Below are 26580 nucleotides of genomic sequence, written 5' to 3' on the forward strand. Positions count from 1 at the left end.
TGAGCAATACAGTTGAAGTACCAGACAAACCAAAAATAAAAGGGAAAGTTGAAACAGGAAAAGGGGACATGTATTGAGGTGTTTTCACCATATAACCGTTAAACGTAATACAGTATACTGCACTGCTGACTATGATGGACAAGAAAAAGCTGACCAAATATTGACAGAGCACCTCCAGGAAGGCCCTTGAAAATCTGACACAAATAAATGTGCATTTCTGTCCTAAATCTTTTCCTGAAGCATTTCTTCCATGGCTAATCAACCTTTCCCCCCCTCTTTCTTTCCTTAAAGCAGGAGAGGGCAGGAACATTTAGGCAGAAAAATGTCTGGAGGGGAGAGGTTGAGATACACTCTCTGACCTAGCATAGGTCTTTCAAAGGAGACTGTAGCTGCATCTCCTAAACAAGCAAGCAGTCCAAAGCACTCACCCCAAACCAGAACACCCACCAAAACTGAATAAATGAACAGGACTCTTGAGGATTTTTATTTTCTGAATGTGGTTCAGCAACATGGATGGCTTGGCCAATGTTCAGCACCCTCTCTTGCATCAGAGGCATTGGCAGCCATTGTTTGTGCATTTTCCAAAGCTCACTTTAGCAACTTAAGGGCTAGAACTTCTCTTTCTCCAGCTGTGCCCAGTTCTGTCTCCTACTTTTTGCTACCTTTTGTGAGTTTCTGTGGTATGACATGGTCCTGGTGGCCTATGGCTTCTTTCTCCCTGCTCCTCTTCTCTTTCAGTGCTTCTCAAATGTTTTGAGCTCAGCCTCCCACCCTTCGCCTTGACACTCTGCTAGAGGCGAGCTGTTTCTCAGCCCTGTGTTGCCAGACTTGTTTTCTGGGACCACTTCTAAACCCTTGCCAGTTGCCTCGGGATGAAAGCAACCCAGAGCCCTTGTTTGCATCAGGAGGCTGTTCTGTAGTGCTGCCTGTGAAAAGACGAGAGCTCATGGGCTTGGACCCGTTCCCAGCAACGCCAAGGGTAAGTTGGCTCAGGCTTGAGTTCCTTTTTAGATGCTCTGTGGTGCAAGCTTTTCCCAGCTCTCATACAGAAAGTTCAGCAGGCCTGCAATCTTGCCCACTGGGATGAAATCCCAGCCTTCTCCAAAGGCCCATCCATCAGCTGGGTCATGCTTGCCAAGCAACTCAAAAGAGGCACGATATCCATAGGGCCTGGGAGCTGCATTTCTGTATACAGGGAGGGTGGGGGGAAACTATTTATAGAGCCCTTTTAAGTGCAATCAAAGCACATATGCTGGGCAGCTGTGGGAGGGCGGCCTTTTTCCAAAGCCCAAGCTTGGCACGTATTGGGTTTGTGATTCCAAACTGGGGTTGTGCCAAGCAATTTCAGCCTCATTCATGGGGACGGAGTCCTGGGAGTGCAGGCTCTGTCCATGTGGATAAGAAGAGGCTTGAGGACCCCTTGTCCCTCTCTCTGTGTGTAGCCACTGGGGAGCAACTCCTTCTCACCCTGAGAAGGTAAAGGTAAAGGGGCCCCTGACCATCAGGTCCAGTCGTGTCCGACTCTGGGGTTGCGGCGCTCATCTCGCTCTATAGGCCGAGGGAGCCGCTGTTTGTCTGCAGACAGCTTCCGGGTCATGTGGCCAGCATGACAAAGCTGCTTCTGGCGAACCAGAGCAGCTCACGGAAACGCCGTTTACCTTCCCGCCGGAGTGGTCCCTATTTATCTACTTGCACTTTTGATGTGCTTTTGAACTGCTAGGTGGGCAGGAGCTGGAACCGAGCAACGGGAGCTCACCCTGTTGCAGGGATTCGAACCGCCGACCTTCTGATCAGCAAGCCCTAGATTCTGTGGTTTAACCCACAGTGCCACCTGGGTCCTAACTGACAGCTAGTGGAGAGTAGCAGCTAAAGGCAAAACCACACGTGACATTAATCACACAATTGGGTGAATGTTTTTGACATGGGATGATGGGAGTTGTAGTCCAGCAACATCTGGAGAGCCACAGGCTAGCATCAGCTGCAGCAAAGCAAATGCCACAGAGCAAATGTGATAACTTTGGGTCTTGGCTTAAGGATTCCAGATGGTTTGCTAGGGGGCAGCCAAGGATGGGGGCCAGGGCCTGAGGAGTGTGTGTTGGGGGAAGTGCTGGAGCTGTCGGCAGAGGTGTGCGTGCAACTTTTGACAATCCAGGAACGAGAAATTTACAGCCTGGTCCTAGGTTTAATCATGTTTGCTTGGAAGTAAGTCCCACTGGATTCCATGAGAGTCGCTTCCAAGTATGTACACTCAAATACTGCAGCCTTAAGGCTTCCTTTCCTGACTCTGAAGTTCTCCCCGCCCACCAACCCCAACTCCCACCCCTCATGATGAAAATAAAAATAAAACCAGGCAACTCTGCATTCCTTCAGATAATATAAAACCAGTAACCATATTCAAACAGTTCATCTTGCCATGTTGTAAAGTCAAAAGGGCAGACTGAAGCTTTCATTCTACTAAGTTTCTCAGGTAAGATTGAGGTATCTCTTTCTTAGCTAGGTAGCGAAGAAGCTGAGACTGTGCAGAATCTTAAACTGAAGATTTTTAACAGCTGAGCTGAGGTTTTGCAAGGATCAGCTCAGGCTCTGCAGAGTGCTTTTACCCAGTAATTTAGAATGTGCTACTCTCTTGTGCCTGTTCCCTCATTCTTCTGTTTCTCCCACCCCACTTAGATTGTAAGCTCGGAACAGAAGTCTACCTTCGGAGACTCACCATGTGGCAATCCAAAGGAGGGTCTTCTTGGCAGTGGCACCTCAAATATGGAATTCCCAACCTTCTGAAATAGGGCCTCTGGCAACCCTGATCAGTTTTGGATGCCAGGTAAAGACATATGTTTCCGATCAGGCATTTAATGGGTACTAATGCCTGAGGTCACTTCCAGACAACCTATCTGTAGAGCATTCATCCTGACTTGTTTGCAGGGAGGTTATATGGTGCTTTGTCGAACAATAGTTATCCTGCACTTTCCAGTGTTTCCCCCGCAATCACATTCCTTACCAAAAAAGGTCCATTTGGGGGTTGGTAGTGGGTTTGATTGCCAAATCCACTTCAAATGTGCAGCCTGAATTTGCCAGTACGCAACTGAATCCCACTTGCAAAATAGTGACAACCTAGAAGTGGCCTGAATCTGTTGTCATTATGCTTTAGTATCCTAGTTGTAGAGCATAGCTGCCAAGTCTCCCGTTTTTTGCGGGAAACCCCCGTATTTTAAACGGTTTCCCACTGGCAGCCCAGATTGGAAAAAATCCCGTAAATTCCCCAGATTTCCTACTTGCCAGGGAGGCTCCATTTTGGGTCCTGGCGCCGCCTGATTTCCGGTGCCCATACATGGGTAGCGCGGCACCGGAAGTCGCTTCTACGCATGTCCGGACATGCGTAGAAGCGACTTCCGGTGCTGCTCCGCCCATGCCTGGGCACCGGAAATCGGGTAGAGTGGCACTGGAAGTTGCTTCTACGTATGTCTGGACATGTGTAGAAGTGACTTCCGGTGCCGTGCTACCCATGTATGGGCACCGGAAATCGGGCGGCGCCGGCACCAGAAGTTGCTTCTACACATGTCCAGACATGTGTAGAAGTGACTTCCGGTGCTGCGCCGCTGCTGATCCCGCATTTTTCAGCAGGAGACTTGGCAGCTATGTTGTACAGCAACACTCGTATGTGTGCATTGGTTAATATCTCTCTTTGTGATGAAGGGTGGGGAACAAATATTTTAAATAAATGAAGAACAATGTTTCATTAAGCCACCAGTAGTGAATAAACAAATACTGTAAACTCAAACATAAATGGTATAAAAAGTTACAGGATTTCAGCAGAAAGCTAACGGGCATGCACAGATAGGAAATGAAACAGTATGTCCACCCCAAAGCTTTTGTAGGCACAAGCGTTATTGAAGTGTGATCACATATAACCACCCTGATAATATCATGAACACAAATCATCATATATGCACAATAAAAAAGGATGTCTGGAGGGACCCTGAATCCTCCACTTGTTCTGAATGCAACTGGAAGGTTAATACAAGAAGACTCTACTGGCATTAAAGCTGTGGGGGCCCACAAGCTAAACAGGAAGTGTGGCATGAAGGGGAGGCCTACCGGAAAGCAGCTAAGTACTCGGGGTCCCCCATGGGTGGGTCGAGGCCACCTGTCCAGGCAACGTTGACGGTGAAGCCCTCTCCAGGACCAGAGCCCACCTAAAAGAGAAAACAACACAGAGGCTCCTTAGGCAGTGTGTTCTTCTGGCCCACCCTCAGCCATACAAAGGGAGCTTTTATATAAAATAGAATCAGGGAGGAGTCAGACTTCAACCTCCCCCCCCTCCGACCCCCCTGCATTCAGCTGTGATGAGAGAAGCATGAGAAATTGAATGCTCCATGGTGGCCACACTGGGTTTCTTGATGTACTAGATAACATGCCCAGAAGATACACTCTCATCAACACTGGGTATCTATGGAATGCTTACAATAGCAGGAAAAACAGCAGCACAAACGATGTAACTTGGAGATGTGTCCTTAAATCAGTTTTTAAATATACTTTGCTTCTGTGTGATCATATCACAGTGGCTTGCAAGATGGAGGTCCAAATGTAAACTTTTAAAAATGTTCATTAAAGTACAAAGCAAATCCACAACTTCTCAGGACAGGAGAACCCAGGTGCTGTGTTTTCCTTTGGGAAGGAAAGGGACTGATGACGAACCACAGACAGCTTCTCCAATCTGGGGCGAGGGTGTCTTTATAAGTTGTTGGACTTCCAACTCCCATCAGCCCCCAGCTAGCACAGTCAATGGTCAGGGGTGATGGGAACTGTAGTCCAGCAATGTCTAGAGGAAAAATATTGCGGATAAGCAAGATGTTTTTGTAGCATTTTCCTACTTCAAATTAAAATTGGCTCTTTTCTGTGCTGCTTGATGAATGGGGACACAAAGGTATTTTAAGACTCACTAGAGAAAACAGCCTCATGTTGATGACAATATATGCCCATTTCTTAAATGTATTAATGTGTCTTTCTAAACATGTACTGAATGCAATGCACAAAAGAAGTTTTTTAAAATAAAAAACCCCCAGATTGTAAGAAATCAAAACTTAAACAATTGAGTACTTGTAAGTAATGGCAGGGGATCCAGGAGCCTATCACAACAATGAAAGGTTTCCACATTGCTGCTAAAGCAGTAATTACAATGTGGCTTGATGGATCTTTGTCGAGGACTGCAGTGTCACCTCTAAGAAGACCCTGCCCTTTCGGCACTGCACATGAGACCCAGAGTAAGGCGTCTCCCAAAGAATTTTGGAGCCTGAAAAGATTTGTAAGGGGAACAGCTCATGGCTGTGATTCCAAATTCACGCACAAAAGTGTTTCAGAAAAGCAACAGAAGTTTTTGACGCATAGCATGGGCTGCTGTTCCTTTCTGAAATATGCTCACGTGATGTGATACATTAAGAATGTGAGCAGAGGATTAGCTCCTTCTTCCAAGCTGCAGCTGATCTGGCGTTGGTGATACCACAGAGAGTTGGGGGCTTGTCTGTGTGCATGTGCTTGCATCACACACCATAATGCCAAATGAAAATGCAAGTCCAAAGCATGTCAAAAGAATGTAAGAGCAGCCCCTGCTGGATCCAACCAAAGGCTCATGCAGGACTCTGTTTTCCACCCTGGCCAACCAGATGTCCCCATGGGAAGACCACAAGCAGGACATGAAGGCAACACCATTCTCCTGCTTGTGATCCCTAGCAACTGGTATTCAGGGGCAGACGCCTGCTGACTCTGGAGGTAACTTAGGTCCCCAATATGGCTTTTTATTGCTGTAAACAGAGAGCAAACATAGCCTACAACAGGACTGGCATATACTAATTTTTATTACATGTAATTCAGTGGTCTTTGTAGAACTTTGAGTTGCACGCCAGCTGTTGGAGCAAGTGAACAGACCCTTGCTCCATAGCTTTCATCTTTGGGATGCATCCAGGACTTGGCTGGCTCTGTGAGCAAAAGCCCAGGTGACAGGAGAGGACAGGAATTTTGCAGGAGGGGCCAGAGCAGCGGCCTTTTTCCATGGTAGCAAGGGTAATCAAACAAAATCAAACGGGAATGGGTGATTGGGGCAGTGGGTGGGTGGGAGGGAGGGAGGAGATAATATTTGGTGTACAGGCAACGACAAATTTATGCATGTCCAATTAACACTGTGCATCACCACAACCCAGAAGTGGCCAGAAAAAAGGGGCATAACAGGGGTGGGGGCATTGACGCACATTAGGGTCAGAAACACCCCACCACACACACAAAACGGTTGTTGCCTGTACTGTAGTTCTGCACATCTATATCTTAACTTGTATGCTAGTTGGGAGGGAGGGAGGGACCCATACCAGAGGCCCTGAGAATTCTGCTCCATAGCAGCAACATCAAAATAGACAGTGGGGCAGATGAAGGAAGGGGAAACAGCTCATAAAGCGCAGGGAGGGGAGCCTCGGGTGATATGCCACAGTCTCACAGGGATTCGCACAGCATCGTAAACAATCCCTCAGCCCCTTTGATATCTCCTGCTCACAGGGAAAGATGAGAACCAGATGGGAGCCAACTATAGTTCTGGCCACTCTCCGCGCTAAGCTCCTTTGAAAGCAGGTTGTAAAACATGATGGATTTGAAATGACAAAGGGAGCTGGGCCTACTCTCCCCAACCCTTGCCTTGCAGGAATCCCCACCATCTCCTGCTAGAGCTCTCCAGTGTTGCCATAAGGAGTTCTCCCCTGAGAATGCTTCCCCCAGCCCTTCAGAGAGGGTTCTTCTGCTCCTAACTGGGAATTTTTGTCCTTTAAAACCTTGTCAATATGGGCGAATGTGGTATGTAAATACTGGAAGCAGCCACTGCTTAAATCCTGGTAGGTTTCCAAGGGCTTTTTCATACTGCATTGCACTTCAGACAGTGTAACCTCCTGACTGCTTGGAGCTGATGTGTCCACCAATGCTCCAGTTGCTCAGGGAACAAAGTTGCTGGCACATGTTCGCAGTCCAGCTTCTTTGGAAACAGACAGTGGTCGGCCAGGATGAAAACTCTGGGAAAGCTGAACTACCTGAGTAAGAAGCTGGTTGGGAAGAGACCTTAGAAGGTAGAGAAATTATAGGTCAGAGTGCTCAGAGGAAGGGTGGCTGAAAGAAAAGGGGAGAAATAGAGAAACTTGAAGAAAGGGCAGGTAGAATAGAGACTTGAGGGCTGTGGGCCATGGAGATAAGAGAGCATGAGGTTGGTAGGCCTTGCCTCTGGGAGGGTCCTGTGCTTTTATGAGAGGGATGGGGACTGGAGGGCCTCCAAATGTTGTTTGACTCCAGCGGAAGGGAACATTTCTGCAATATTGTGACTGGGCAATCGTAAAGAAGCAGTGAGAGAGAGTGTTGGATTCTGTTTATCAGTTTGAATGGATCAGTCAATTCTTGGGCTAGTTTTATTTCAGGGATCTGGTGGATGATGCAAACTTGCTGTCTTTTGTGGACAAACAAAAAGATACATTTGCATCACCCATACTCTTTTCTTTCTTTTTCTTGGTGGAGGCACCCAAACACCTATCATTCCTGGGCCTTGTGATGCAGCAATCCCTTCAAGGTCACATGGTGAGTGCATGTGGCACTGTTCTACTGATGAGACCTGTCAACACTTGTGAAATGGGGCTTCGCCTCTCTCCTCTCCATAGCCCACTCTCTCCCCAAATCTGCTTACTTGAACAGATTTTTAGAGGGCATGTGGGCAGCGGGAGGAGAGAAGGAGAACATTCCTTTGCACAAGTAGAAATCCTTGCACCAATGAAATGTTTGCTTAAGCTTTGCTGTTGGCATCCGTCTGTCTCAAGAGACAATGGTGTGTGCCTCCAGGGGTGAAGTCCACTAGAGAATCACAGCTCCTGCTGTGGCTGCTGAGACTAGCAACTCATAACTGCTACTTCCTGCATTGTTTTCACTGCATTAGCAGCACCAAAGTGACCTCTCTGGGATGCAAGCCTGGGCAGTATGTCTAGAGGTCCTGGGCTGCCCGGGTGACAAGCCCCCCCTCTAAGCCTCAGTGATGTGGTCCACAGCAAAGCAGAGCAAGACGTTTGTCACCACTTTGGCTGCAGGAGTTACAGGAAGGAGGCGTACAAGGCACCATCCAACCATCTTAGGAACTCCACTCTGGACTTGTGTAGGGTTTACTCTTTAGCCTTTTCTTCTCCCAAATATGTCCCACAGGGCATTCACTTTAGCCTTACACTGGATTCTACCCAAAGCTGCTAAGTCAGGATTTGAAGTCAGGTCTCCAGAAGCAAAAAATCACTATTGGCTATAAAACAATGTTGCTTGCATCCCTCAATTCTGAGGCGCCTCCTGCCTCAGGGATGCAGAACTTGTGTCCCTGCAGATCTTGCTGGACTCCCAACACTCATCAGCCCCGGCTCACATGGTGAATAGTCAGGGATGATAGGAGCTGCAATCCAACAACATCTGGAGGGCCACAGGTCCCCCCAACCTGTCCTATCACCTACCCACTTTCCCCTAGCTCACCTCCTCGGCTGCTCCGCTTCCGGGGAAGAAGTTGCCATCATCATGGCGATGCAAAGACATGTAGAGGACATTTGGGTCCCTGTAGAACACTTGCTGAGTCCCATTGCCATGGTGAACATCCTGAGGAGGAGCAGGAAGAGGGCAAGACAACGTGAGAGAATGCTGTTGTCATTATTCTTATTACTGATTAGATTTCTGATCCGCTCTCCACTAAAAAGTCCCGGGATGGGTTACAACAATTTAAAAATGCAATATTAAAAACAGTTTAAACAGATTACAATCCAGGGACCAGGGTGGTGCCCTAAAATAAATATCTCAGGGGTTAAAGGCCAGGTGTGTAAAGAGATGCATCTTCAGCATCCAACGGAAAGTACAGAAAGAGGGTGCTGGGTGTACCTCGTTCTGTAGGGGTGGGAGCGGGAAGCCGCTGGCCATCTACTCTCACTGCCTTGCCTGCTTGCTGAACCCTAAGCTTGGGAAACCAATCTGCAGTCTGAGAAGAGGGAGAAAGACCAGCTTGGTGGATGGAGACTCACCCAGTCTACGATAAGAATCTTGCTGATTTTCCCTTTCTGCTGAAGCTGCCTGGCTGCAATCGCCACTGAATTGAAGAAGCAGAAGCCCCTGGCAAGGAAGGAGGAAAGCAAGAAGGTCAGCATCCAAGACAGGCAGTGCCCTGGGGTACTCCCCCCACCCCCCACACTTGGGGCACCCAAGTCCCTCCCTTGTGCATGGTTGCCTCCATGGAATGGACTACTCCCTGGCCCCTGTCAAAGGCAAGTCTTATATAATATGGACCGAATTTTGACATTCCTCAAGAGGACCAGATCACAGGCAGCAAATGTAATGAAATTTGTTGCACTATTCCATTCATGCACTGCTTTTGGACTCCACAAAAGTGCATCACAAGGACACATTTTTGACCCACCCACCCCTGCCTAAGGAATACTGTCTTCTCCTGGAGACTTGCCAAAGCCTGACCTCAAAATTCTTCTGGCTCCGACATCATGCTCATTGCTTCACAGCTGCAGCATCAGGTGGTGACATGCATGTGTGAATGAGCAACCAGGGGTCAGACACCACATGCAAACCTTTCACATTGCTCCAGACACTATGCTTTTTACTGGAATCATTTCATGCGCTAAGCTGAGAGCCAACTGGTGCTGTGCACTGAAGTGATGCAACTCACATGTCTGCACCAGGGTGAATCCTTCAAGTGCCATTGTTTCTTGTACAGGCCAAGACTTTTAGCACTTTCTATAGGTTAAGACTAGCATCTCAAATGGTGCCAGAATTGCCACTGGGAAATGGTGCAAAGTCTGGAGCACTGGGATGATGGGCTCATTTCATCCCATTAGGATGAAAAGCTGTGATGCAGGAAGGAGAGGACAAAGGGCCAGACTGGACAAAGGGCAAGCTATGCAAGCTGCACAAAACCTCCAGTTGGCACAATGTGGTTCTGGATGGTCGGGAGAAACCCTTGAAGAGCATGTGGGGGAGGAGAGTGGTGGTTGTTCTGTCTGGCAAGCAGAAATGCTTGCGCAGATGGAACTATCATAGCAGCACAACAGTGAATTCCTCCCCAAGAGAGGTGCAATCCTTACATTGCAGTCGAGGGGTCTGCATGGTGTCCAGGAGGTCGTACAACAGCAAAGCCATTCTGCAAAAAAAAAAATTATATAAAACAAAAACTGGGTGACTAGTTTGATAAACAGCATTGTGACATCATTGCTATTACTGTTGCTGTCATTACTAATATCTACATTGCTTAAAATAAAACAAGTGCTTCAAGGATATTTTAAAGGTCCCAGTATCAAATCTTAGTTATTGGATGAGTATTCATAAGTGACCCAGATGGCGCTGTGGGTTAAACCACTGAGCCTAGGGCTTGCTGATCAGAAGGTCAGCAGTTCGAATCCCTGTGACGGGGTGTTGCTCGGTCCCAGCTCCTGCCAACCTAGCAGTTCGAAAGCACATCAAAGTGCAAGTAGATAAATAGGTACCGTTACAGCGGGAAGGTAAATGGGGTTTCCATGTGCTGCTCTGGTTCGCCAGAAGCAGCTTTGTCATGCTGGCCACATGACCTGGAAGCTGTACACCAGCTCCCTCAGCCAATAATGCGAGATGAGCGCTGCAACCCCAGAGTCGGACATGACTGGACCTAATGGTCAGGGTTCCCTTTACCTTTAATCATAAGTGAAGTGGTTTTTGACTTCTACTTGTTTTAAATCATGTCTGAATATATGTGGCTGTAAGTTAAATAACTGGACACTCTTCTGTTTTCTTTCTTTTTCTTTTGCCTTGGTCTTATTATTCTTTAGATCAGGGGTTGGCAAGGTTTACCTCGCCTGGGCCAGTTCACTCCAGGAGAGATTCCTCTGTGGGCTGGATTGCACACACACGTGAGCGTGTGTGCCTGCGATTTCCGGCGTCTGTGCAGACACGATTTCCAGCATCTGCGCCTGCACAGACGTGATTTTCGGTGTCTACATCTGTGCAGACACGATTTTTGGCACCGTGGAAGCAAGTCCCTGCGCCACGCTGCGCTGGTTTAGCAAAACGCACAGGGACTCGCCAAATGGTCGGGTCGGTTTGGGGGCAGCTTGTGGGCCGGTTAAACGGCCCCCGTGGGCCACTTGTGGCCCATGGGCCTTAGGTTGCCTACCCCTGCTTTAGATATTGTTACTGCACTTATTGTATTCATTGGATTTCATAGGCACATCACAACCAAAGCGAAGCACTTCTTCTCTCTATAGTCAGACTTAGGTGACTATTTCTAGCATCTGACAAGATGGGCTTTGGCCCCCAAACACAATAAATGAGGGTCGGTGTGTTTGTTTGTCTGTTAGAACCCCCCCCCCCACTAATAAATGAGTTGGCCTTAAAGATGCCATATCACTCTTCATTGGTTTTCTGAAGCAACATACTAAGAAGGCTGTTCCTTTGGGTACGATCTGGCTGATTTGGTGGGAAAGACTTAAACATGTGCTTAACTATTCCACTGAAATGGTTAGACACAGAAGCACTTAACTCAGTTCCCATTTAAATCCATGTGAAAACTGAGTCGTGACTAAGATGAGTCCCACTGATTTCCAATGGGACACAAGTGCACTTTGCTTGCTCTGGATCCAACCTATTAAACAAAATGTGCCGATGAAAATTTTGAGAAGGCATTTTTGAGAAATGGCATTTTGAGAAAGGTGTTTTGTATAACGTGATCTCTTAAACACCCTTAGAACAGAAATAATGTTATCTAAGAAATGTGTAGCTCTGGTTTGATAATATATTATAAAACCTGTTGGGCATAATTCATTTAAAACAAATGCTGTTTCTGATTTATTTGCCTCTCTTGCAGTTTGGGGTGGCTTTATAAAATCAATTGCAACACTGCTCACTCCATCAAACTATACTTCTAAAGAAAATAACAGCAAACTCATGTAAACACAATTTGATACTGAGAGGAATATACTGTACCACATTGAGGATTAAAGCTAAACATTTAAACGTTTGCCCTCACTCTCAGCTGATTTTGTTTGGCCTTGGTGATGTCATCAATACTTAAATGTGACACCACCACACCCATTATGTATGCCCTGAGTGACTGGGTTCACTCTACTGGTGTGTGTGTGTGTGTGTGTGTGCCAAAAGTATGCAATGAGAAGGGAATGAGCAGCAGTGAATAGGCTTCAAAAAGATGACCATTAAGGGGTGGGGTATTTTGTGGTTGTTTTTTTTTGGGGGGGGGGGAGTATTTTCCCTCATCAAGAGAGAGAGAAATTTAGCCTGAAAATGGAAATAGGTAAACATTCAGATTAGCCTTAATTGAAACGTCCGTGGTTCAATTGCCAAATGCCTGTGAATAGAAATGGGCACACACACACTGAAAACCCAGCAAAAGGAAACATTGCTACATCTCCTCTGAAGTTTATGCCAAAGCCTTGGGGCCACTACAGAAAAGGCTCTCCTCCTCCCAGCTGCCATTGTGACTTCACTGCAGCATGTGATTTTTGAGCAAGACCTTACTGTAAGTTCCTAATAGCAGCAATTTCTCACAGTAAGTCTACTGGAACAGCCTCCCCTCTCTTCAGATGCGCGTGTGTATTCTGCACCATAACAAATCAAAACTTTTGAGAAACTCTAATCAGCCTCATCAGATCGCAAATCACATCTATTTCCACACATCTGCCGAGTTTTGCATCAGCTTTTCAGATTCCCGGTTTATTAAATGGCTTGGAATATCTGACAGTGAAACTGGAGACAGAATGGACGAAGGACTAGATATAGAAAGGCATTCCTCGATCCACGCTCCACCTCATGCAACAATGACGACAGAAAGAAAGAAAGAAAGAAAGAAAGAAAGAAAGAAAGAAAGAAAGAAAAGGTTATAAGCCAACATGGGTCATAACCAGAGTCGATCCACTCTAATCAGTGGACCTAAAGTCAACAGGTTCCAATGGGTCTGCTCTGCATATGACTAATGGTTGATATCACCCAAAGAAATATGAGATGCTGAGGACAAATAATATAAATAGCCTGCCTATGCATTTGCAGGAATCATCTCCATGCCTTTGTCTTTTCGAAGCCAAGTCCAGAAGTGTATTTCTCTGCTATGAACTCAGAGCCTACAAACTGTAGAGACCGCAGCCCTATACACCAGGGGTGGTGGCTGGTTTGGGGGGGGGCCTCATCCAGCACATGCAAGCAAATTTTTCTCCCCCTCTTAACACCCCAAAAATTTAGGTGGTGGCAGCAAAAAGAAAGAAAAGGATAAAAGCAGACACGGCGCTGTGGTGAGGTGGAGAGGTTTGTTGAAATTCTGTGCAATTCTGCTGAGAGATTCTGCCCGCAGAATCTGCACAGACACGTGCTCTTTCCTGGAAGGAGAGCTGCCCTGCTTCCCTGCCACCCTCTTACCTTGAGCTGCCTGCTGGCCACTTTGAAGGCCAGTTCGGTGACACTGCCAGCTGCCCAGCGTGCTGCATTGCTGGAGTGCAGCTCGTTCCAGATGGTGTCGCTGTCCACCTGGACACAGCAGGAAATGAAGAGAGGTTAGCCCACAGTGCCTCGGCGAAGGGCCCCCATCTATGCCCATCTAATCTTAGAATACACACAATGGCAGGATAGGAGCACACTTACAGCCCAGTAGCTGGGGCAGAGGGCTATAAAAGCACTAGAAAGACCCCCATAGCAGACCTTTAACTTTGGACCAAGGAGGTCTGAATACAAACACCAACTCAGCTCAGAGCTCACTGGACGGCCTAGGATAAGCCACCTTTCAAACTCAGTTCCCTGCCTCTAAAATAGGCATTCTCAAGGAATCTGCCTCACAGGGCTGTTGTGAGGGCAAATAAGAATCACTCCGCACTCTGCATGCAACAAGTGCTCATTCATGATTAACCATGGAAATGTGGCCCCCAACAAATCAAAGTTTTTGTGGGGCTCCCACAGACTTAATACCATCCTCCCCCCAAGGCTGCATTCCAGTGGGGCTCGACTTGCCCAGTACAACCCCCTCTAGGCAACAAAGTAGGGGCAGGAAGAATCCATTCTTTTTACCTTCTTGATTCTATTTGATTTTTTTTTTCAAAAACAAACATCTTGGTTTGATCAGGATCACGTCATCGGCAAAGTAAGAGCCGGAAAACCTCAGAGATTCTCTTCTGATCAACTCCATGTGTGAGCAGAACCCCCCTTCTGCCTGACTGCTCCGGGCGCGCTTCTCTCGCTCTCCCTCTCTTTCTCTCCGGGTGCGGGGGGGGGGGGGAGAGGAGCCAAGGCCCATCCGTAAGGACAAGGGGAAGGAAGAGGGATGAAGGTACAGAGAGGCCCAAGAGAAAGAGCACGCAAGAGGTTAAAGAGAAGGAGAACAGGGCTGGGCTGGGAGGCAGCATCCTGGAAAAGAGAGCAAGAAAAAAACAAAAACAGAAAACAGAAGAGGCACGCAAAGAAGGCCATGAACAAAAGTGAGCGTGGCAGAGCGCCCAGAGGGAGGGGGGACACAAGAGACAGATAGAAGGAGGGATGGGGAAGATCCCCCCCAAACTAACCCTATTCCCACCCCAGAGGCAATGTGGGGGCTCCCAAACTCTGACCAGGGGGCCATCCGCAGTCTGCGAGCTTCACTCAGGCGGCCCACAGTGTGTCCACATTTAATACTCATGTTAATTTTTTAATTGTCTTTTCATCGCTTCTTTTATTTCTCATATTGTATTTCAAGGGACTCATTTTGTAATGCAGTAAAAACAATGTAAGGAATAAAAGAAGCAATGGAAAGGAAATAAAAATCATACAGTATCTAGCACATTGCTAAAGCAGGCACAACAGGACCATTAAGTCTGTCAAAACCCTCAGCAATTTCTGTGGGTGGGGGGAGCTGTGTCTGAGCTCCAACGCTGAAGAGGCAGCCACAATGGAAATATATGTGCATTTGAAGATGTAGGCGATGTGTAGATGATCACATAAAGCACCCCCTTATAGTTATTGATTTCTGGAAGTTGCAAGCGTAAGGCCTAGTTCTAACAGAGATGGTAAGCACATGCACAGGCTGTACCATTTCAGAGGAGGCTTACCTGGTAAAAATCCCCCCCATACAAAAAAAAAATCAAATAAAAATAATGCAAACCTGTCCTATGTAGTACACTAGATGTCATGGAACAGCCTCGTCTTGGCATCTAGTTTTCTATGCCGACAAACGTATGGAGGAGCATCCTGCTATGTGAGCTTCCCCCCCCCTTCCCACCACATCTGCAGTCTGAAGTGGGGCAGCACCAGCTTAAGACTTCAGTGAGAAGCAGGCCTTTGGAGTAGGGTGGCCAGCTGAAAAATTGGACAATTGCTGTGTAGAAGCCAGAGCTTCACCAGGAGTAGCATGTCAGGCAAATGATATCCGGAGAAATGCCCTCTTCTGCACAAAGGTCTGGGGAGCCTGTCCTTTTCTGCACTCAGTCACCCTACCGGTGGCGGCAGCGAGGTGGCGATGGGGAGAGCATAGGGAAGAAGGGAGCATTTGTCTAGGATGGGCTTCAGAAATGTTTTGGCTGAATCAGATTTTAAAGGACATCCACCCAGATCCCACCAAAAGTTCTGGTTGATGTTCTGGATATCTTCAGGCTCTGCAAATGGATTACGGGGTGATTACCAGGCCCCGTTGCAAATGTCCAGAGGCAGCTCTTGTGGGATCTGGTGTCGCCAACAAGGTCATTGTGACCTCACAATGTTCTGGAGAAGCCTGTCTGTGTGTAGCAAAGTCCAGCACAGCCAGCAGGCTTTACTGGAACCTACATTATCTGATGGCAAGATGCTGCCAAGGCACAGTGCTGGAGCCAGAACACACCAGGGGAGATTCCGGTTGGGGTGGAGGCCATTTGACTCTCTGTGGGATGGTTTATGGGGCACCTCCACTTTACTAAAGCCCCCACCTCCCACCCCAGCCAGCATGTTGGAAAGAGGTCCACAGCAGGTGCAGGAAGAAGGAGGTAAGTGGCTGGGCACAAAGAGAAGCCCAAGGGAAGGGGGCTCTCTCCACTGGCCTGTTCCCTCGAGCCAGAGAGAGGCCTCCTCAAGAGCTTTTTGGTGAAGGAAAGGCTTGCTGGTGAGCAAGGGCGGCTGGGTGTGGTGGGCAGCCACATAACAAGGGCTGGGGAAGGACTCTTGAGCCTTTGAGGTCAGAGACAGGGACAGGCAGAATGAGAAAGAACAGGACAGGAATATATATCCCCCATTCCTTTGACGGAGCCCAAGGCTTGCATCACCCCCTTAGTCATTTCCTCCGCTTGCCTGTGCCGATGTTGCATCAAGGAACAGCTGGCGGGGAGGATGGAGCCATGTGGCTGCAATGAGGAGCCCAGTGCATTAGTGCAACATGGGTCCCCCCCCCCGCTGTCACCCCCCTTCCATTCCCCGCTGGCCACTCTTGCTTACATCACTGCTTATCCCAGGGAGGGGTAGCTAGGCTGCAGGCCACTGTGGCTTAAACTTTCAAGCTGTCCCCCGACACACACACACACCCATGTATCCCAGTTGAATTCCTCCTCCATTTTGTGCCAGCCTAGCACACAAGCGGACTTCAGAAGGGAGAGCCCCTCACTGGGGGAGGCAAGGTTTGGGAGGGCATGTTTGGTGAGAAGAATCTAGTTTGACAGGGAAGAAGCTTACCCCAACCCCACCGCAGGGCAGCATGACAAACATCCGCTGGGAAAGGATTCCTGTGAGAGAAAGAGAGGAGGAGAAGAAGAAAGTGACTGAGGGTGTAGATCGGCATTTTATGTGCATTTTTTTTGCATCGTCAAACATCGATTTAGAGCACAACTTCTGACTACAGGCCTCTTTGTTTCCTCTCAGCCTTGGGTTGGGGGCGAGGGGTGGCATGCCTTGGCTCCTACCAGCTAGCTTCCCGTTGTCCAGCTTCAGGCGGCTGAGGGGGTTGGTGCCATACAGCAGCACATGGCGCTCCGTGTGGACAGACTGAAGCTCCTCCAGGGTGGCCTTGCGCCCCCGCAGACACTGGCAGAGAAACAAGGGATTAAGTCAAGAGAGTTCAAGGGCCAGCGGCAGGCAAAGAGGTCCCCCAAGGCAGAAGATCTGGAGTGCCGATCAGAGCAGAAGTCTAGGTACTTCTGATGCAAGGGGCGCAATCTATGGAGGGGAATTTTTCCACACTGAAGCGCTGTTCAAATGAGCAGTGTGCCAAAAAATGTCTTGGCTGGCCTTGCTCTTCATCTCAGGCTCCCCCCGGCTGCCTCCCCATACTCAATGAGTTCTTAAGTCCTCCTCTTCTGCTGCCACTTCACCTGCCAATATGCCACCTCGGCTGGATGTTCCCCCCCTGGTTCATTGGCATGGAAAAGGTAAACTGCCATCGCCTAGCAACCTCAGAGTGACTGAGCCAGCCATGTTTGATTCTTAAGTGGGAGGTATGTTTGGCACCTGGACCATTCTAAAGCCTACCTTGCAGCTGCCAGGTAAAGAGGGGAGCAAAGGAAAAGGATCTACACAGGGAATCCAATTCTTCTAAAAGAAAAATGGCTGCTCATAAATTTCCCAAAAATGTGTGAACGCTTTGGTGAAACACACATCTGCCCAGCATCTGCAAAGTGGGCGTCCTCAGAAAATATGGCACTTGCAGGATAGGATTTACAGAGCCTGAGAATGCTTTGCCGCTCAGTAAGTCAACAACTTTTGAATTAACAAGGCCATCCTGCAACACTCATAATTATTTTACGTGCACGTTGGGGAACAAACATTTAACTGTGAAATATGCATTGTTTTACTGCTTTCTTTTCTGAAGGGCATCTTAGTCACTGGTTAGAATAAGGGCTGTCAGCTAGCAGGGGTGGGGGAGGAAGGGAACAAGGGCAGCTCTAGGGATCCAGGGTCCTTGTTGTCCTATGATTGTCTTTCTGTGAAGAGCAGGTTTTTCTGCCTTTCATTTTGGGTTGATGGCCTCAAAAACTTTCCTCCTCTCCTCTTATAGTTCTCTCTCTCTCTTTCTCCCCCCCCTCTCTCTCTCACACACACACTCACTCACACACACACCCCAACACAGGCTTGTTGGGGAGTTGGTGAGGAATAGGGTAGATTCAGGAAAAGACATACTTTTTTATTTTGCAGCTTGTTTTTTTGGCCCATTCTATAAAAGTTTAAACTCATACCAGTAAAAGCTCACTTTAAAAAACACTAATCATGCCAGGTCGCTATAGATTTTATTTAGTAGTTGCCCCCCCCTTTCTCCAAGGAGCTCAAGGTGGTGACATACATAGCCCCCCCCTCTCCATTTTATCCTCACAACGACCCTTTGGGGTAGGTTAGGCTAAGAGACGGTGGTTAGCCCAAGGTCACCCAGTGAGCTGCATGACTGAGTGGAGATTTGAACCCTGGTCTGCCAGGTCCTAGGTAGTCCGACACTCTAAGCACTACACCACATTGGGAAATGTAGTTCTGTATGGGAGGCCACTGATCTCTACTGGAGAATTCTCACCACTCTCACCAAACTACAATTCCTGAGGTTATTTTTTTTGGGGGGGGGGACATTATAGTTAAAAACTGGAGGGTAGGCAAATGATCAGGAAAAGAAGTGGCTGAGCCTTCTCCTGTGTCTTTCACAGTGGCTAGATATGCAGAAAGCAGAAGGTGAAGAAGCTTTTCACAGTGTGGAGAGATTCCCTGTAAAGGTATGCTGATTAAGCGGCTGTTAAATGGAGAGCTACGAAAGCTGGCAAAAAAATGGCAATCCTTGCTGAATTGATATAAAATGCATATATGTTTATAGTTTAGAAATGCACCTTGTTGAGACGACAATCGCAATTTGGATTTGCTGGTTCTCTGTGCTCTGTCCTACCAGTATTTTCAGACTTCTCAGCCACCATACGAAAGCATGATCAAGCAGCTCCCAAATTAAACTCAACAGGTGCATTTCTTCGTTGGGACCATGAGCTAATAAAGCCACATTAGTGGGGAGAGCTGAGCACACGCCCAGCGTTTCTTTCAGGTTTCTACTGCAGCCACATGCATGGGCGAAGGTGGAAGTCTCTTTCTCTCTTTCAATTTAAACTGGAAAGTGGGTTACTTCTTCAGCATACAATAGAAACTTGAAAGCGCGCGCACACACACACACACACACACACATCGCTCTTCATTATCTTCCTCTTATTACTTTCACCGTGATCGTCTATGAGCATCTGAAAGTGCAGCAGTGGTGTTTCCTGGCTATAGTTTCAAGAAAAAGTTACTCTAAATTTTCTAACTGCTTGGAACACAAGGGCCTCTCCTTCATCCAAAGAGAAGAGAAAAGCCCTGCTCCCAGATGTACCAAAAGTAAAAATACTGGTCATAAGAGGAGTGAATAGGCACTGTGACAAATTATATGCTTCAACTCTAGTACTTGTGGTTGCAGAAAATTCCCTTCTACTCCTCTCTGCCACCTCCTTCCTTGCATAGATAAGGTATGAAAAGGAAGCAGAATCTATCTCTATCTATCTATCTATCTATCTATCTATCTATCTATCTATCTATCTATCTATCTAAATGTAAACTGGGCATGTGGGTTATTATCCACTTTTCTCCGAAACTGCTTCACTGATTGCGTTCAAATTTGAACACAACGTCCAAAGCAAATGTCCGAAGGACCTTAGAAAGTTACCTAAGACAGATGCCACACCTACGCCATGTAAAACCCCGAAAACAACATGTTCCAGAACCAGGGGCGTCTTAAGCTTATCTGGCGCTGTGGTGCACAGATCCCTCCGGTGCCCCCCACCCCATGTTTCCCTCTGGGCAGGCAGCAGCTGGAGGGCGGGCAGGACAGAGGCTCCGGGCACTGCACGGTGCGGCATGGTGGAGGCGGGTAAGGGCTGCGCTGCCAGCGGGGCTGGAGGGCAAACTTTACGTCCCCTCCCTGCCACCTGGCCTGGCCCCCCACTGGCTAGGTGGTGTGCATGGCCGTGCGCTCCCTTCCTCCGCATTTGCAAGCAGCACCTGCTGCACTTTGGCTCTGGGGGACTGGCGGCGGCGCTTGCTCGCTTGGCTCGGGGAAGTGGGCAGGCGGAGGAAGCTCCTTGGCTCTGGAGAGCAGCCGGTTCAGCGGAGGCGGCGAGGTCCAGCGAGGTCCTCCTGCACGCCTGGAGTGCCATAGAGCAGTCGTGACGTGGGCGCTGCAGACGGAGGCACCAGGCGCTGCCCATCGAACTCACAGGCAGCCAGGGAGGCAGGCAGGCAGGCGGCAACACCCTGGCGGGCACGGGGCAGCCTCTCCGGGTGCCTTTTGGCTTTTGTGAAGGTGGCAGCCTCCTCCACACCATAGGGCAGCGGCAGGCACAGGCTGCAGGTGGCGGGGCGCCGGTGCAGCTCCTGCCTGTGGACCTCAGGCTGAGGCAGGGCAGCTCTACCGTCACCACCAGTTCGTGAGCCGGTGTGCAGGGAATGGGGAGGCCACTGGCAAAGCACCCTGGCGCAATGTGCCAGTAGCCCCAATAGGAAAGACGGGGCTGTCCAGAACACACCACTCAGCCAAAAGTGCATGCTGGGAAAAGAACCAGGTTGCAAACCAGCGCCCTCTAGCGGCCGCTACACTCATATTACACCTATAGAACCTTACCTCTCAACAGCACCTCAGCTGCCGTTTACATACTAGGCTGAATGGAGGTACTGACTCGCCTGGGTGGGGGTTGGGGGGAGGAGGGGACGTGATAGGTCAGGACACAGTGGGACCAGTCACAGGGTTGTGCTGGGGTGGGTGGGAGAAGGGGACGTGATACGTCATGGGTCGGGACAGGGAGGGGGGAATCACAAGGATAAGCTGGGGGAGGGGGAAGGAGGGGGAATCACAGAGATAAGCTGGGGGGGAGGAGGGGGCGGGATACATCATGGATCGACACAAGGTGGTGGCAGTCACAGGGATTAGCCATGGCAACGCGTGGCAGGGCCAGCTAGTATATTATGAAATACCGTATTTTCCGTGCCATAAGATGCACCTGACCATAAGATACACCTAATTTTTAGAGGAGGAAAGGGGGAAAGCCATATTTTTTGGGGGATCAGCTCACAGTTGTGCAGCTTCTTTTGCAAAGGAGGAAAGCTCCATTTTTTTTGAGGATCAGCTCAAAGTTGTGCAGCTTTTTTGCAAATGGGAAAAGCCCCGCTTTTTGGGATCAGCTCAGTTGTGCAGCTTCTTTTGCAAAGGGGGAAAGCTCCATTTTTGAGGATCAGCTCAAAGTTGTTGAGCTTACTTTGCAAAGGGAAAAAATTCTGTTTTTATGGGGTTCAACTCACAGTTCTGCAGCTTCTTTAGGAAAGGAAAGGGAGCCATTTCTACAGTTTCCAGACAGATAATCTAATCAGCCAGTCATATGTCACTGGGGAAACAAACAGCCTCCGTCTGCAGAACATTCAACGATGGAGGCCTGGGCAAGGGGCCGGGAAGGGAGCTAGCGTCCCTTATCTCCCTCCCTGATCTCTTGCAATCAGCTGCTGAGCGGCTTCCTTTCATCACCCTCTTTCCCTCTTGTTAGCCTTTAGCTCTTTCTTAAAAAAAAAAAAAAGCACGATCTGCTTTTCACCCCTGGGCAATTGGGCTCCAGGGACCACACATTCACTCCATAAGACGCACAGACATTTCCTCTTACTTTTTAGGAGGAAAAAAGTGCATCTTATGGAGCAACAAATACGGTATATCTCTGGATGCTTTGTTTGAAAAAAAAGTGTTCAGAACATAGAAATCGGAGGGTGTGCATGTGTACAGATTTCATGCAAATTTCCCATCTCAGGCTTCCGAAGCTGCATCAAAACAGTCTCTGAAGAAAACCCTCCCAACATTACCCTGGACCTGCACTGCTTCCTACCTCACACTGACTGCGTAGGCCACGTTCTTGCAGGCGAGACCAGATGCTCTGGATGCGGCCAGCATGTTCAGGGTGGTTGCTGTTGTCCCCACACGAGCACTGATGTTTCAACATGACTGAGTCATACACGATGCCTGCAATGAACCAGCACCCAGGTCACTCACAGACCTGCAACTCTTTCTGGACTTGGTGAGCACTGTAAAACCAATCCGAGCATAAAGAAACCATGTGGTACAGCCCTTCCAGAATGCAGTATGGACTGCAGGTATGGAATTAGGAACTACAATATTTACTCATGTAAATAAACTCTCTGGTGGGGAACATGTCCTGCTTCTTCTGTCCACCTTTGCTTCCCACCCTGCACTCAGCTCCCACCTGTGGCTCCTAGAAGCTGTCAGCACGAGGCAGTGGTAACAATCCCGGGAATGGCTTCAACTGGCCAGGTAAACCAGGTGAGGGGAGCCAATGGGTCTCAAGCCCTCAGTGAGTTGGGGACTTCCCCTGTGGTCTTGTCACCTGGGCAGCACAGGTCTGCCATATACACCACCCAGGCTTGCGCCCCAGAGAGGTCACTTCGGTGCTGCTAATGCAGAAAAACAACAACCCAGAAGCAGTGGTTACAAGTTACCAGTCTCTGCAGCCACAGCAGGCACTGCGATTCTCCAGCGGTTTGGCTTCACTCCCTGAGCCACACACCATTGTCTCTTGAGACAGACAGATGCCAGCAACAACAATATTATTACTACTGAATGAGTAGTATTCAGGGGAATAAGACTAATGCAGATCAGGAACATCAAGCAGAGAGCAAGAAGCTGGTGCAGGAATAGGGCAACATGGAGCCCTTGGGATGTTGCTGGACTAAACATCCCCTCTCCCCTGACCATTGGCTGGGGCTGGGGCTGATGGGAGCTGGAGTCCAGAAGCATGTGGAGGACCATAGGTTCCCACTCCTGTTGTAGGGAGTCCTTGGCTTGTGTGTGAAAGCGGTTGCGTTACCTGTGGTGAAGCGTGACTTGGCCGACTGCTCTTGCACCGGCAAGGGCATTGCCTTGGCAGATGTGTCCTGGCTCAGGTGGGACACAGTGGCAGGGGCAGGTGACGAATGAGCTCTGGAGAGTGGCCGGTGGGAGCCGCGGCTAGCCGAGACAAGCAGTGAGTCCGGCTGCCTCCGCAGGAGCTGCTGCTGCTGCTGCATGCGCTGTTGCTGCTCCCAGACGTACTGGGCCTGTTGACCAAATTAAGAGAGGCACCATGTCAAACGGGGAACCCCCTCGTGTCCCCTGCTACTCCTCTTGTAGCCCAGCTGTGGGGATGCCTGCCATCAGAGCGAAGTGGAGTTCGCACCTGGGTAGCTGTTGCCCTCTAGTGCCTTTGCCCTGCATAGGCAGAATCCCTTTGGTTCACCAAAAGCAGAATCATAGAATCATAGAATTGGAAGAGACCACAAGGGCCATCCAGTCCAACACCCTGCCGAGCAGGAAACACCATCAAAGCATTCTTGGCATATGCCTGTCAAGCCTCTGCTTAAAGACCTCCAAAGAAGGAGACTCCACCACACTCCTTGGTAGCAAATTCCACTGCCGAACAGATCTTACTGTCAGGAAGTTCTTTCTAATGCTTAGGTGGAATCTTCTGACCAAGGCTGACCAAGGAAAGTGTTTCTGGGGTGGTGGGGTCTAGTTATGCTGATGGAGCACAGAAACGACATCACCCTATTTTGCTGGTTTGTGAGTGTTGCGGAAGTGTTTTCTCTCTTATTTTTAAAGAACCATAGTGTGCTTTTAGAAATTTGTTTTCTATTTTTTCCTCTTGGGAATGTGGATTTGTGGAGGTCTCCAACGACTTGTTGCATTTGCCCTTGTTCAGGGTATGGCAATGTTTTCTTTATTCAAGTGGTAATTTTTCCCCTTGGGAAATTATATATAATTTATTTGTTAGTCACTTTAACTTGCCCAAGGAAACCCAGTTTACAACGAGTTAACCAACCACACAAATGAAAAACCCTACAGAGATACATTTAAACCAAGAGGAAAAAGAAATACATTAAAAACACCCCACACACCTCTAAAAGTCCACAGATAGTTTAAGGCCAGGGGCCTGGTTTTAGAAGAAAGCTTTTGCCTGGAGCCGCAAGATATATAATGACGGCACCAGGCGAGCCTCCCTGGAGAGTGTTTTTCAATATACATATGCATAGATAGCATGTGCGTGTTCACATTTTTAATTAGGAGTTTTTACTTTGCAGTTGCATACTATCCCATTTTGGTGTATCTCATTTGGCAAACTGGGCTAAAGAATCTGGGTTTTGAGACAGGCCTTAGGCGCTTTGAGAAAACATTTGGAAGGAAAAAGGTGTAAGCAGAAAATTACCCCTGGGGAAAAAGGGGTAATTTCTGACCCCTTGGAGTCAGGAAGCTTAAAGAGAGGTCACTAAATATTTTACTATTAGCCAAAGATCACTGCTGTTTCCTGTATGTGTGGACTTGCATAGCGAAATCAGGAACATTTAAAAAGGACCAGTGTTATAGAATCGCAGAATTGTAGAGCTGGAAGGGACTCTGAGGGTCATCTAGTCCAACTCCCTGCAATGCAGCAATCTCAACTAAACTGTAGGGTGCTGGGAGCTGACTTATGCTGAGTCGGACCATTGGTCCATCCAGCTCAGTACCATTTACATGGGTTGGCAGTGGCTCAACATCATCTCTTTCAGACAGGGTTCTCTCCCAGCCTTGCCTGGAGGTGTTGGGGATTGAGGAGCTGGGGGGACCTTCTGCTTGCAAACCTGATGCTCAACCAAGGAGCTATGGATCGTCCCAAACCTGAGGATTATCTTTGCTGACATGGCATTTTGAAATGCAGAAAGCATTGTGTGTGTGTGTGTGCGCGCGCACACGTGTGTGTGTGTCCCTATCCGTGTGTCCCTTTTGCTCTCTTCCAATACCTGCTGAAGGACATGCTCCTCCTGAGGCTGACCCAACCGGGAGCGATTTTCTGTCTCTTTGTTGCTGCTTCCCCCTGCTGGCAAAGGCTCCGTCTGGGCCTGGGGTGGGTCACTCAGATCTTCTCCTGCCTCTGCCTCCATGTCTTCTGAAGAGGGGATCTGCTGCAGCCGAGGTTTCTCGCTGGACTTGGCCATGCGCTGGGGTGGGAGGGAGAGAAGACCGAGTAAATCTGGGCTGCGCAGGCTCAAAATAACCAACCCCACAAACTTCACTGGTTCTGCAAACATAGGCAATTTGGCTATGTTTTCCTATTCTGCATCCTGTATCTGAAATGCATTGCATACCGATTAATGGCCAGGCACCATTCCTCAATAGCGTGTTAGATGAGTGAAGTAATCATTTTATTTGTATGCTGCCTTTCCAAAGTTAAAACAATGCTCAAGGTGGCTTATAATATTTATAAAAATTACATAGCAAAAGTACTCATAAACAAAACGTCAACAGGCACACAACCAAACAGAACAATTTCCACATACATCATAAAAATCCAAAGTAAAGATACAAAAATCAACAGCAACCACCCCCTCCCCACAATAAACGCCCTAAGCAACCCCCCATCCCAAGAGTTTGTTCCACAGTCTTAGCTTTTGTAGCTGGAGTCAGTCAGGGCCATTTCCTCCCAGGTCAGATGGGGGAAAGCCTACAAGGCAGGAAGCAGGTCCTCCAGGACTCCCAGCCAAGATGAAAAGAGAACCTTCAACGTTGGGGTTACAGCATGCCCCCTGCATTGCATTACCACATCAACACACAAGGAATGCTGCCTAGAGGTTGTTTATGCCAGGGACACAGGGACACAGAGAGCTGCTTTATACGAAGTGGGACCAGCACTCCACCTAGCTCAGCATTGTCCACACTGATCTTGGCTGTGAGTCCTGGAAGATCTGCTTGCAGGCCTTTTCCCACCTGGCATGGGAGGGTAGGACCCGGACTGACTCCAGCTGCAGAAGCTGAGCCTGCTGAACAGGTCTTGGGCTGGAGGATTGTTTAGGGGGTTATTGGCATTAATTTTGTTTGTAACTTTATTTTAGATGTTATGATTTATGTGGAAATTGTGTACTTTTTGATGTCTTTTATTGGTTAGGATGGTACTTCTGTTACATTTGTAATTATGCTAGGCACCTTGAGCATGGTTGTAACTGTGGAAAGGCAGCATACAAATCCGTGCATGTCTATATGCATGACCGGCAGCGATTCTCCCAGGTTTCTGGCAGGGCACATTCTCAGCCCTACTTCACGACTGAACCTGGCCCTTCCCCATCTGGAGGAGACCAGAGAAGAGCCTGCCTTGCCCAGCTGGGTCTGCTGCTTCAGCCTCTCCAGGAAGAACGCGTGGTGCTGCTGGTAGGCCAGCTGTTGCTGGACAGCTCTGGGGCTGGACGGCAGAGGTTCCGAGCGTGTCCTTCCCAAGGGCTTGTGGGGTGCAGCCATCGACAATCGCTCTGGAGGAAGCAGCTGGGAGCGGCTGAAGTGGAAAGGGACCGTCCCCAGTCCTGGAACTGCAAAGGAAAGAAGAGAAGCTAAGAATATAATCTGGAATGCATTGCTTTTCAGTATTGTTCCAATAGGTGGGAAAGTGGGAGAGAGCAATGTTAAAAACCCAGTGTACATTTCCAGCTAAAGCAGGCTCTGCGTTCACAGCACAAGTGGGAAGGAAATTCAGCAAAGCGAGTTAAGCGTCACTTTGTGATAGTTCCTCCATTTTCACGTTTCCATCCCACAAGATTAAA

The 26580-nt window shown here is 48.5% G+C and overlaps 1 protein-coding gene and 1 long non-coding RNA gene across 8 annotated transcripts in view; one reads left to right on the forward strand and one right to left on the reverse strand.

The window, feature by feature from the left end:
- The window catches only part of HDAC7 (histone deacetylase 7), a 195104-nt gene that overhangs the window by 8520 nt on the left and 160004 nt on the right, over positions 1-26580 (reverse strand). For all 7 annotated transcript variants that reach the window (XM_088661224.1, XM_088661220.1, XM_088661222.1 and 4 more), the window contains 11 exons: positions 26138-26349; positions 24793-24990; positions 22848-23076; positions 21852-21985; positions 16899-17019; positions 16672-16721; positions 13432-13539; positions 10122-10177; positions 9054-9141; positions 8518-8637; positions 4093-4190 (listed from right to left, as the gene is read on the reverse strand). In XM_088661224.1, coding sequence (XP_088517350.1) covers positions 4093-4190; positions 8518-8637; positions 9054-9141; positions 10122-10177; positions 13432-13539; positions 16672-16721; positions 16899-17019; positions 21852-21985; positions 22848-23076; positions 24793-24990; positions 26138-26349 — 1414 coding nt within the window. The remainder of the gene's footprint in view (positions 1-4092; positions 4191-8517; positions 8638-9053; positions 9142-10121; positions 10178-13431; positions 13540-16671; positions 16722-16898; positions 17020-21851; positions 21986-22847; positions 23077-24792; positions 24991-26137; positions 26350-26580) is intronic.
- Positions 17546-21913, forward strand: LOC148686697 (uncharacterized). Its single transcript, XR_015947922.1, has 3 exons — positions 17546-17679; positions 18621-18686; positions 21777-21913. It is a non-coding gene; the product is annotated as an uncharacterized LOC148686697 (long non-coding RNA).

Source organism: Zootoca vivipara, chromosome 2 (assembly GCF_965207765.1).
Source record: "Zootoca vivipara chromosome 2, rZooViv2.hap1.1, whole genome shotgun sequence".
NCBI classification, from domain to species: domain Eukaryota; kingdom Metazoa; phylum Chordata; class Lepidosauria; order Squamata; family Lacertidae; genus Zootoca; species Zootoca vivipara.